The sequence below is a fragment of the Gambusia affinis genome, linkage group LG03 (assembly GCF_019740435.1).
Source record: "Gambusia affinis linkage group LG03, SWU_Gaff_1.0, whole genome shotgun sequence".
NCBI lineage: Eukaryota > Metazoa > Chordata > Actinopteri > Cyprinodontiformes > Poeciliidae > Gambusia > Gambusia affinis.
The window spans coordinates 28,875,600-28,887,722 of NC_057870.1; the positions used below are offsets into that span (position 1 = coordinate 28,875,600).

The 12,123-nt window shown below is 41.2% G+C and overlaps 1 protein-coding gene across 2 annotated transcripts; it reads left to right on the top strand.

Moving 5' to 3' along the window:
• The first annotated feature begins 3,149 nt into the window (after nt 1-3,149).
• On the top strand, nt 3,150-9,218 carry LOC122828679. Of its 2 annotated transcripts, XM_044112450.1 has the most exons (4): nt 3,150-7,886; nt 7,987-8,053; nt 8,185-8,309; nt 8,443-9,218. In XM_044112450.1, the coding sequence occupies exons 1-4, from the start codon at nt 3,833-3,835 to the stop codon at nt 8,481-8,483; spliced, it is 4,287 nt and encodes a 1,428-aa protein (XP_043968385.1). In that variant the 5' UTR covers nt 3,150-3,832; the 3' UTR covers nt 8,484-9,218. The 2 variants fall into 2 exon arrangements, with proteins under 2 accessions (XP_043968385.1, XP_043968384.1); XM_044112449.1 differs by having other exon boundaries at nt 3,150-8,309.
• Nucleotides 9,219-12,123: the final 2,905 nt, after the last annotated feature.

Consider the following 12,123-nt stretch of genomic DNA (forward strand, 5'->3'; position numbering starts at 1 on the left):
CTCTTAGGAATTACATGTCCAAAGGCAATAAAACTGTCCCCCTTTCTAACAAGGTTTCCTCCCTTTGGCATTTGTCATAACTCTGTAGGCTTGTACTGTTCCTGTTTTACATCTGCATTATTGTGTCTGAATCTTTTCTCACAATGGATCTTAACCTTGGAGAACTTAAATAGTTGATGTAAAAAAAGAGCAGCTCAGCACATGAGAGGGGAGAACATACAATGAACTGTGGGGGTGGGGTGATTTTGCTGAGGCCAGGTCTATACATGTGGCTGTGTCCCATATGTGTTCACAATCAGCATGTTTTAGCTTACATCACATGGAGTCTGCCAGGAAGGGTTTGTTGTTATTAATGTGCTGACAAAGGGAAACTGTAGCCATTTATAACCAGGCAGTTATGGGTCTGAAACGCAGATGATGAAAACGTTTACAAAGTTTAGACTGAGCAACTTTTTCCAGCAGCCCTTTTGGGTAAATTGCAACACTTGCAGCTGGAAAAAAGATCAAATGCTGAAACACCTCGCTCAGTTCCTGCTTACTTTTGAGAGCTTGTTATAAAGAGACATACACTTCCTGTTTCTCCAAAGCACCGGATGCTGTCTACCAGAGCCAGCAGGGCATTCGGTGGTGTAGTTGTTTTCCTACGATGTGAGACGTGAAAAATATGTATCTTGCATTGACTTCCCATGTATTACTGTTGGGTTTTATTAGTGAGCTCAAATACATGGAAGAAATCGACACAAATACGCTTTCAGGTATTTGCTGACTTTCGACTGTGTGTATTTACCTGTCTGGATCCTCAGGGCAATTGGCTAGAAAGTATAATATATCTCACCCCGCTGTGCACCAGTCAGCACATCCAAAACCAGTTACCTTAAAGGTCATGATACACAATTGCCATTGCTTAACAAAGTTATGCCAAACAGACAATTATAGCTTTGTTATAGAGCTAACTTGTTGTGATAGCACAAATAAATCTTTATTTTGAAATGCCTACATGCTAAAAGAGGGCCACCATGGTTAATTTGACTTACATTTAGCATTAATTAATACCATAATAACTCTAAATGTCTCCAGACATGCAGTCACTGTCCAACCATGCCAAATTTGGAACAAGATATGTCAGTTGTAGGCTTGAATGTCTAAAGGATTTAGCTGCAAGTTCATCTTAGTTTGGTTTTGTTAAGATAATGAAAAAATGTAAGCTGACAGTTGTTAGATTTTCTGGTGTCTTCTGGTGGAAATGAGTAAAGTGTCTCAATTGTACTTAAGTTTCAGAAAATGTTAAAAAAAATACAGATGTTGCAACTTCACTGGGTATAATTTGTAATGAATATTTTTTGTTTTCAGACCTTGATTCTGTTTGAATATTTGACATCAAAACAATAATCCTTCCTTCACTTGCAGTCAAATGTTTACATGCACTCAACATGGCCATGAATGTCACGACTTTGGTCTTTTAATGATGTAGTTAAACCAATGTTTTCCCCAGAATGTACTTATTATAAAATGTGCATTATTTTCTTGCTATAATTATAAGATGGAAAAGTTATGAAAAGCACCAAGCAAAACAATCAAAGTATTGTCCAGTAGTAGCATTTTTCATGTTTAAAACTCATTTCTTTTTCTTGTTAGAAGAAATAGAAACAAAAAAACATCTCTCAAAGTACAGCCCTTCGTAGGCTTTTGAACTTAAGGAGGACGTCAACAAATTATCGGAGCAAACTGCTGCTGGCTGTTGGGTCCTGTGGCGATAGTCACTCTGCAGTTCTTGAGCAAATCGTTGTGATCCATCCTCTGTGTTTAACCCTGACTTCTAACTTTCCTCAAGGGTGAAGAATCAAAAAACAATTTCCCTCCTCTAAGGTCATGAACGTATCAGATTACTAAAGCAACAAAAGAACCCGTGCTTTTGTCATCTGTCGTCACATGCCATAGCCACAGTTGTCTTACCAACTATAGCACCTTTCTAAAAACACTGCAGTGACAGGCCTCTGCTCGGCATGCAGAGGTTAGCAATAGCCTCACAGACAGTAATCCCCGCATTCACGCACTTCCACGGGGAAGGGGATGAAATAATAGACAGGAGTGACAGGATGTGTGAAAGAGTTTGTCGGGGAAGTGGGAATGAGGTGAGCGCAGAGAAGTTTTTGCACTTATAGACGTCCAGTTTCTGGCCACATAATAGAAGCCAGGGGGCAAACAGACTGCAAGCACAGTTCCCCACCCTGTAATCTGTTTCTGCCTAATCAGAAACACATGGCTTCCTATAATGACTCCAGTGTTGCACCGTGAAACAGAATGAGTTGTGAGGGTCAAATGGTGGTATCATTGCTGCACACACACAGTGACAAAAGCTATTGTGATGAAGATATTCTTTTAAATTCCACTGTTAGTTACACTGCCATTCATAAGCAATTATATTACCGTAATTGTAATTTTGCACAATTTCTCACGTCACAACCATAAACTTTAGTGTATTGTGTAAGGAGTTTATGCATATCTGTGCAGTCAAAGGGAAACAAGAAAAGGTTTTAAAAACCTTTTTGAAAATAAAAAATCTGAATTGTACATTTGTGCTTAGTCTCCTATGCTCTGATACACCTAAAACTGCAATAAATAACCTTTAAAAGTCATTTAAATATAGTCCATCTGTATGTAAGTTTAGCTAATGTACAGCTGTCAAACAAGTTAAAGCAGATGCTTCTTTAAATACTTGTGGAAAATGTGTGTGATAAAGACAGAGTGGGGTAGTACCTAATTTCATTTCCTTCAGTAACTTTGTGGAAAAGAAGGTCTTTGATGAGTAGTTTTTCTACATCAAACACCATCAGGATTTCAATGTGGCAATTCCCATACATGGTCAAATTCTTTATTTTTGATAAGGAAATACCAATATTAATTTGTTAAATTTACAGTTGCATGTGCAACATGTAACTTTGATTTCAGACATATTGAAACGTAAAGTTGACCTTGGTCTGACTTGCTCCTACTTTCCCAGGGGGAAATCTGACATCAGAAAGTGTTTCAGTTGATTTTACACTGGAAAGTCAGAATTTCCAGCATGAATCCATGTCATACTTTATGAATTTTTGTTTATAAAACAAATAGAAATTCATTTTCCTTCCTCATCACAATATGCATTTGTTACATGCCTGCAGGCTGTTTGTTTCTCTTTCCCCTCCCCCTTTGTCTCTTCACAGGTATTAGGGAAAGCTGGTGTCAATCTCCCTTGATTGATCCTCATCAACCATGGGCCAATCAGCATCCAGGGAGGCCTTATTTAAGCAGCCCAGCTGGGGAGAGCGAGGCAACTGACTTTGTTACCTGACGCATGTCTTGTTGCTCTTTGTATGAAGGTTTGTGGTGGGAGTTAGAGGGTGAGGTAAGTTTGGGGTACCCTGTACAATTCATCACGTAGGTGTTTGTTCTGTTAGATACACTAGGTAAGTAGGTGGGTGCCGCCCATGTAAAGTTTTGGTGGAAACTTTTGTTAGATTAGATAGGCAGGGTTTTTGTTTTCTTTTGTTTCTCTAGCACAGACGGAAGTTAGGCCCTGTTTTGTTTTATTATTTTCTTTGATTTGGCACCACCTAACCACCCCTTTCTCCCCCACAGTTTGTGTGAGCCTTCTGGGATTTTCATTATCAATAAATCCCTCCTTTTTTACAACATTCACTTGGATTCTGTCAATTTGTTGTGGCTGTCGTGTTACTGCCCTCCTCACAAAAAGGGGGGGCCGTAACACAAGTGGGGGCTCGTCCGGGATCTCCATTTTCCCTGAGCTGTAGACATCCATAATAAGTTGAGAGATCCTTGTGTCTGTTTAGAAATGAGTTTCAGCTTAGAGGATTTTGTACAGGCTCCTAGCCATGAACAGCTGGAATTGTGTCGTAAGGACGACTTGTTATGTCTGGCTGAGCATTTTGACATTTCAGTGAAAAAACACTTTTCAAAAGCTGAAATTAAGAACATTGTTGTTCAAAAGCTGGTTGAGATTAAAGTCCTAGGGGACCCAAGCAAAATGGATGTAGATGTTTGTGATGTTCCTTCTGTTGATTTAGGACGCCCTCCTTCAAAAGATGAAGGAGTTGCTGTACTGGCAACGCCACCAAGGGGGTTGGCAGAGCCCCAGGCGCCCCCTGCGACTTTACCACGGTTCGATCCAGTGTCGCCAGAGCTCAGTGGCTCCGGTGGTAATGTCAGACTCAAGGTTCGGCTGGCTCGCCTACAGCTGGAGGCACAGGAGAGGGAGTTGATAAGAAAAGCTGAGTTTGATTTCAAACTTGAAATGCGCAAGTTGGAAATTGAAGCTGAAAAGGAGATTAAGCTGAAACAGCTAGAGGTGGAAGCGATGAGACTTTCACATGGCACCTCGCCTCCTCGTTCATCTGTGTACTCTGATTCTCCACAGGTGGTGTCGGACAAACACAAGTTTGATGTCAGCAAGAATATTGCTTTGGTGCCTGTGTTTAGGGAGTCAGAAGTGGACTCTTACTTCAGTGCATTTGAGAGGATTGCTGTGGCACTGGAGTGGCCAAAGGAGATGTGGGCTGTTCTAATGCAGTGCAAGCTCATAGGTAAAGCACAGGAAGTTGTGTCATCACTGTCAACAGAGGAGGGCATGAAGTATGAGGTACTGAAAAAGTCAATCTTGCGTGCTTATGAACTTGTACCTGAAGCTTACAGGCAAAAATTCAGGAACCATAAGAGGTCTAGTGGCCAGACCTATGTGGAGTTTGCACGTGAGAAGGGACTACTTTTTGATAAATGGTGTGCTGCAAGTGAGGTTAAAGGTGACTTTGAATCCCTTCGCCAACTAATTCTGTTGGAGGACTTTAAGAACACATTGCCTGAGAGACTGGTGGTTTTCCTGAATGAGCAAAAGGTGGCCTCTTTATCTAAAGCAGCCATTGTTGCTGATGAGTTTATGTTGACCCACAAGAATGTATTTGTGTCTGTACCTCGTGCAGATAAAGTTTTGAACATTCGTCAACAAAAACCTGACCCCACTCAGTCAGAAGCTAAGGCTAAGCAGCAATCTCTTTCTCCACGTGAGGTAAGGGAGTGTTTTTACTGTCATAAAAAAGGCCATGTCATTGCTGACTGCCTTTCATTAAAGAGCAAGGCTTTGACAACACAGACAAAAGGTGTTGGGTTGCTTAAAAATGTGTCAAACTCCAGCAACCAAACTACTAAAAATGAGAATGAACTAGATCCCTGTTTCATACCTTTTGTTACCCAGGGTCTTGTTTCTTTAACAGGGGATCCTAAGGATGGCCGACAAGTCAAAATCCTGAGGGACACCGGTGGTTCCCAGACGATCATTCGGGAGGGTATTTTGTCTTTGCCTGTCATGTCATCTTGTCAGTCCAGAGTAGTTGTTCAAGGTATTGGAATGACCTTTGTATCTGCACCACTGCATAATATCCACCTTGACTCATCTCTTGTGAGTGGTTTCTGCAGGGTTGCTGTTCTTCCCACCTTGCCCATAAAGGGGATTGATCTCATTCTAGGGAATGACTTGGCAGGTGGAAAGGTATTGCCTGTGCCTGAGGTGTTGGACACTCCTGACACAAGTGTAGTCTTTGAACCAATGCCTAACATTTTCCCTGCTTGTGTGGTTACGCGGGCCCAGTCAAAGAAATACAATCTTGATTTGTCTGACTCTTTTCTTGCTACAGAGCAGACTCAATCAGCCGGATCGGAGACTGAACTCAACAAATCTAAAAATGTATTTCCTCTTCCAGGACCAGAGATGATGAAATTACCAGCCTCCAGGGAGGAATTCATTGCTGCTCAAAAACAGGACAAGACTCTGTTGAAATGTCATTCTTCTGTTCTTACCCAGGAGGAAGCCCAGGGGAAGAAGGTGGCATATATGGTTGATGATGGTCTCTTGTTGCGACGCTGGGCTGGTGAAAACTTGGAAGACTGGAGTACCGTTTATCAGGTGGTTGTGCCAACAAGGTATCGCATGCAGGTGCTAGCATTAGCACACGATCACCCACTGTCGGGGCATCTGGGTATAAATAAAATGTATAACAAAGTTCTCAAACACTTCTTTTGGCCAGGTCTCAAATCTGATGTTTCACTTTATTGTCGTACTTGCCATGTCTGCCAAGTTGCAGGCAAGCCAAACCAGGTTATACCTCCTGCTCCTTTGTCCCCAATTCCAGTTGTGGGTGAACCATTTGGAAGGGTGATTGTAGATTGTGTGGGGCCTTTGCCAAAGTCTAGAAGTGGAAACCAGTTCATTTTGACTATAATGTGTGCTTCCACCAGGTTTCCTGAAGCCGTGCCCCTGCGGAGGATCACAGCTCCCATGATTACCAAGGCTCTGGTAAAGTTTTTCTCAGTGTTTGGTCTTCCCAAAGTTGTCCAAACAGACCAGGGCACAAACTTTATGTCTAGAACCTTTGCCCAGGCACTAAAACAGTTGGGTGTAGAGCATGTCACCTCAAGCTCTTACCACCCTGAAAGCCAAGGTGCACTTGAAAGGTTTCACCAGACATTAAAAGCGATGCTGAGAAAATACTGTATGGGTACAGAGAAGGACTGGGATGAAGGTATCCCATTTCTATTGTTTGCCGTGCGTGGAACAGTGCAGGACACTTTAGGTTGTAGTCCTGCTGGACTTGTGTTTGGACATGAGGTTAGGGGACCTTTAAATGTCCTTAAAGACCAACTAATCTCTTCCTCTCACTCTGTAAAAAGTATTCCAGAGTATGTTTCAAAGATGAGAGAGCGCCTTCAGACAGCTTGTGCACTTGCGCAGAAAGCCTTGGCCTCAAAGCAGGTCAAAATGAAACGACATTATGACCAGAAAGCAGTCACTCGTGAGTTTAACCCTGGTGATAAGGTTTTGATTTTGCTGCCCATCCCTGGCTCTTCTTTGGAAACGAAGTTCTCTGGGCCATATGTGGTAGAAAAGAAACTTAGTGAAACAAACTACATTGTTCAAACTCCTGATCGCCGCAAGACCAGGCTTTGTCATGTCAATATGATAAAACTGTATCATTCAAGAGAGACCGACCAACCAACCCAGAATCGGGTTAAACCCATTTCCCCTGTAACCTGTGTGACAAAGTCAGCTGAGGAGGATATGGTAACACGCAAAGATCCTCCACAAGTTGCAAGGCTTAGTAATAGTGAAATACTGGCTAACCTGCCTGACTATTTGTCACATTTATCAGGTGACCAAGTGGAGGACATCACAAAACTCATATCAGACTTCCAATGTCTGTTTGGGGATGTTCCTACCAAGACTAATGTGGTGTCTCATGACATTGTTCTCTCCAATCCTGCACCTATAAAGCAGAGAGCATACCGTGTCAATGCCACAAAGAGGGAGCTCATGAAAAAGGAAGTGGAGTACCTTGTTAAAAATGGACTTGCCATTCAGAGTTGCAGCCCATGGAGTTCTCCATGTCTATTAGACATGAAGGCTGATGGAAGTCCAAGGTTCTGCACAGACTTTCGTAAGGTGAATGCTGTCACAGTCCTTGATGCACACCCGTTGCCACTCATTGAAGACTGTATTGATGAAATCGGACCAGCAAAATTTGTCACTAAACTTGACATGCTGAAAGGGTATTGGCAAGTACCTCTAACCCAACAGGCCTCAGATATCTCAGCTTTTGTTACACCAGACTGTTTTCTTCAGTACACAGTGATGCCTTTTGGGCTCTGTAATGCACCAGCTACATTTCAAAGGCTTGTAAATAGAGTACTGGGAGATGTGTCAAACTGCCGGGTATATCTAGATGACATTGTGGTATATTCAAGTGACTGGTCTACCCATCTTTCTGTTTTGCTTGAGGTCTTCAAACGTCTTTCAGCTGCATCACTGACGCTCAATCTTTCTAAGTGCGAGTTTGGAAAAGGTACCATTGTCTATCTGGGTCAACAGGTTGGTGGAGGAAAAGTGTGTCCTGTGGATGCAAAAGTCAAAGTAATTTCTGACTTTCCTGTTCCTTCAAGCAGGAGGGAGCTCCGTCGATTCCTGGGGATGGCAGGATTTTACCGTCGCTTTTGTAAAAACTTTTCTACGGTAGCTGCTCCTTTAACAACTTTGACCAGTCCTTCTACACCTTTTATTTGGTCTGATGAATGTCAGCATGCTTTTGAACATCTAAAAGGATTGCTCTCATGTTCTCCTGTTCTTTCCGCCCCAAATTTTAGTCTGCCATTTAAACTGGACATAGATGCCAGTGCTGTTGGGGTAGGAGCTGTCCTTCTGCAGGATGATAAAGACGGAATAGAGCATCCCGTAAGCTACTTCTCAAGGAAGTTTAATCTTCATCAAGGTAGATATTCTACCATTGAGAAGGAAGCGCTTGCCCTACTCTTGGCCTTACAGCATTTTGAAGCTTACCTTGGCTTGAGTGTGGAACCAATCACTGTCTTCACAGACCATAACCCACTTGTCTTTCTTTCCAGGATGTACAATCAAAATCAAAGACTTATGCGGTGGGCTTTGATCATTCAGGAGTACAACCTGAAGATCTGCCATAAAAAGGGGTCTGAGAATGTATTGGCAGATGCTTTGTCACGTGCTTTTTGAGCTTGTTTTCTTTTACCTGGAGTATTCCAAACATTTATGTTTGGACTTATAAGGGTGGGGGTGTTACATGCCTGCAGGCTGTTTGTTTCTCTTTCCCCTCCCCCTTTGTCTCTTCACAGGTATTAGGGAAAGCTGGTGTCAATCTCCCTTGATTGATCCTCATCAACCATGGGCCAATCAGCATCCAGGGAGGCCTTATTTAAGCAGCCCAGCTGGGGAGAGCGAGGCAACTGACTTTGTTACCTGACGCATGTCTTGTTGCTCTTTGTATGAAGGTTTGTGGTGGGAGTTAGAGGGTGAGGTAAGTTTGGGGTACCCTGTACAATTCATCACGTAGGTGTTTGTTCTGTTAGATACACTAGGTAAGTAGGTGGGTGCCGCCCATGTAAAGTTTTGGTGGAAACTTTTGTTAGATTAGATAGGCAGGGTTTTTGTTTTCTTTTGTTTCTCTAGCACAGACGGAAGTTAGGCCCTGTTTTGTTTTATTATTTTCTTTGATTTGGCACCACCTAACCACCCCTTTCTCCCCCACAGTTTGTGTGAGCCTTCTGGGATTTTCATTATCAATAAATCCCTCCTTTTTTACAACATTCACTTGGATTCTGTCAATTTGTTGTGGCTGTCGTGTTACTGCCCTCCTCACAAAAAGGGGGGGCCGTAACACATTTCATTGTGTTTATCCATAACACATAACACTAAATAAAGTACTTTGAAGTTTGTGGATGCAATACAACAGTTAAAAGGTCATGAAAACTTTCATGAGGAAGTGTACTGTATTTGTAATCGAAATCTAAGTACTGTTCAAATAACAAATAACAAATAATTCAAAGAACAAAATGTAAAGAAAATGAAACAAGAAGGATGAAGTTTCAAGTTAAATGGTCTTTTTTTATGCAGGATTATAGCAACTAACATGCTCCTGTGACTTGTTTTGTGAAAATAAAAACTTTAGCAAAACTTTGCTTCTCAAATAATAAAGCTGCTGCAAACTACACTCTGCCAGCCACAGACTGGACTGAGTGCTGGGACAGCTGGGGTTCACTGCATAAAAACATAAGCCATCTGCTTATTTTCCTTGGTTTTGGGCAGACACATTGGGTCTTGTGATCATTTTCCATCCAATATCTCCCCTTTTGCTGCTTTGGGATGGAGTGAGTGAGAAAAGGAAAGAAAAGGGAAAAAAAAATCCTGAAGTGATCGTGTGGAATTATGTGAAAGCTGAAACCTCAAGTCACATTAGGAAGTCTGAAGTCCCATTTAGTGCACAGATATTGGCTGGATGGGTGCACAGGAGAACAGCTAGCTGTTAGAAGAAGGTGGAATAAGTGACGGAGAAAAGGAAGCACAATAAACTACAGACAAAGACACATGAAAAAGAAAGAGAGATGATTTAACAGGAAAGAAGAAGAGGAACACTGAGAAAAGTCATATGACTGATCTGCTTTTTATTAGCCATCCAAATCTTTTCCACTAATGCACTCCCTGGAATACTGCTGACAAAGGGGGAAAATCCAGGGCAATTTGAAGTTCTAGACAACTGTTTGCACACACATTCATGCAATGGGAAAAGAAAAACAGAAAGATCTTACTCTGGATGGAAAAGGCCCGAAGCTTAATTATATATCTGACAGTTTCTATCATTTTTGCAGTGCTTTGCAAAAAACATTTGAAAGCCTTAAACCTATTTCAAATGTTACACAACCAAACCTCAGTGTACTGTAATTGATATTTGATGTGACAGAAGAGCACAACATATTGCATATTTGTCAAAAAGGAGGAAAATTATTCATGGCTTTCTAATGTTTTTTTGTTTTTTTTAGTAATTTATTTTTGGTTAGTTCCTGTTTTTCTGATTCTGCTAAATATAACCTGGTGTGATCAGTAGCAGCACAGGTCACAAATATTTTTTTGTAAATTAATCTCAGTATAATTCTAATTGTTCTATGAAGCCCTTAGACGTTTGTCAGAGAACATTTTTGAAGAAACAACGTCATGAAGGCCAAGAAACATGAAAGACATTAAATAACCCTTCACTAGCTGAACTTAATTGCAATTACATAAAAAAAAAATACATTTCATTTGTTTTGTAGGGACAGTGTCTGTTAATAAGCATTTCTGTAAAAGTACCAGAATTAGATACTTTTCTTCTGTTGGCCCCGGACACTGCTGTGTTCAGATTCTAAATTTGGTAGATGATTTTATCTAAAACATTTCTCATGTGGGGTGCTGTGGTGGTGCAGGGGCAAAACAGAACTATTTATGAAGGCCTTAGTCCTCATGGCAGTAGTCGCAGGTTCAATTCCTGGCCTGGTGACATTTGCCCATATAAGTTTTTCTTTACAAACGTATGCTAATAGTACAATAAGATACAGAAATAAATTCATAAACATTTGTAAAGAACTGTAAATTTCCAAGTCTAGAGAGGTACGCACATTAGAAAAAAACCTTTTGGTATAAAAGTCTCACATAGTGATGCAACAATGAGGTTAAAGGCGGTCAGAAAAAAAATTTTTGGACTTCATAAAAGTGGCTGAACTAAAAGAATAGCAGCAGCTTTTTGCCTCCAAAATGACAGTAAGCACAACACTGAAGATTTTCTCCACCCAAAGAAATGTATTCAAGCTTCATCTGTTCTGACCCACTTTCTGCACTTTACCAACTTGTCTGAGTGACTATATGGGAGGTCGCCTTGCTGTGTGGTTCGCTTTAATTTGTGCAGTAAGAAGACCCTAATTTAGCTCCGTGCCAAGACAGAGTAGTGTCATGTCTTATTATAAGACAGTCTCAAATCACAGTGTGTAGCTGCCACTGGAAACCTCTGAACACATACAATGCGAGTGGTACCCCCCTTTTTTTCCTCATCATTCAAGTTGCACGCTGACCTCAGTTTTCAGCGGTTTTGGCTTAAGAAAAGCACCAGCTCCATTTCCAGTAAATGTCATTTCATAGTTTCTGCATTTCCACAGAGCTGAGGAGCAGCGTTTATCGTGTAGGAAGGGCTGCAATTAGACAATGTTTCTTGCAGACTGAGCGTCGACAGAGAGAAGAGATGAAAATTGTATTTTTAAAATCTCCTCTGGCAACATCTGATGCAAGGAAATGACAGCATCTCAGAAAACTGTGCCACAGCTTGAACCAAAGTAACATCAAAACAGCATTAATGTTTTTTAAGACCTCTTTTAACCAAAGTTAGATTTTAGTAGAAAAAAAAGGATGTCATAAACTTGTCTTTGCTTTTAAGATCAGTCTTGAACAATCATTCCCCTCTTTTTATAATTCCGTTGTTAAGTTATTACTTTTAGTCACTTTCAAGTGTAATTTGACTCTCCTTTCTTTCTGCTTTGCATTGCAGAAAATATTTGTCTTTTTCTCCCTCACTCATAAATTTCTTTCTTCCTCTCCTTGCAAGGACTGAAATGGCTACCAGATGTGGTTCCAATCTGTTCTTGTTACCATGGAAACACAGGGACTGGAATAGGTTTTTTTGTTGTTGTTGTTTCTTAAGTCTAAGGCTTCTGCCTGACTCATGGGGCCAGAGTTTTCAAGTCTCGCTGTTT

Coding starts and splice junctions, on each gene's coding strand:
- LOC122828679 (XM_044112449.1), top strand. CDS start 3,833: ATGAGTTTCAGCTTAGAGGATTTTGTACAGGCTCCTAGCCATGAACAG. Junction 8,310..8,442: donor GAAGTTTAATCTTCATCAAG/GTAGATATTCTA, acceptor CTTTCTTTCCAG/GATGTACAATCAAAATCAAA.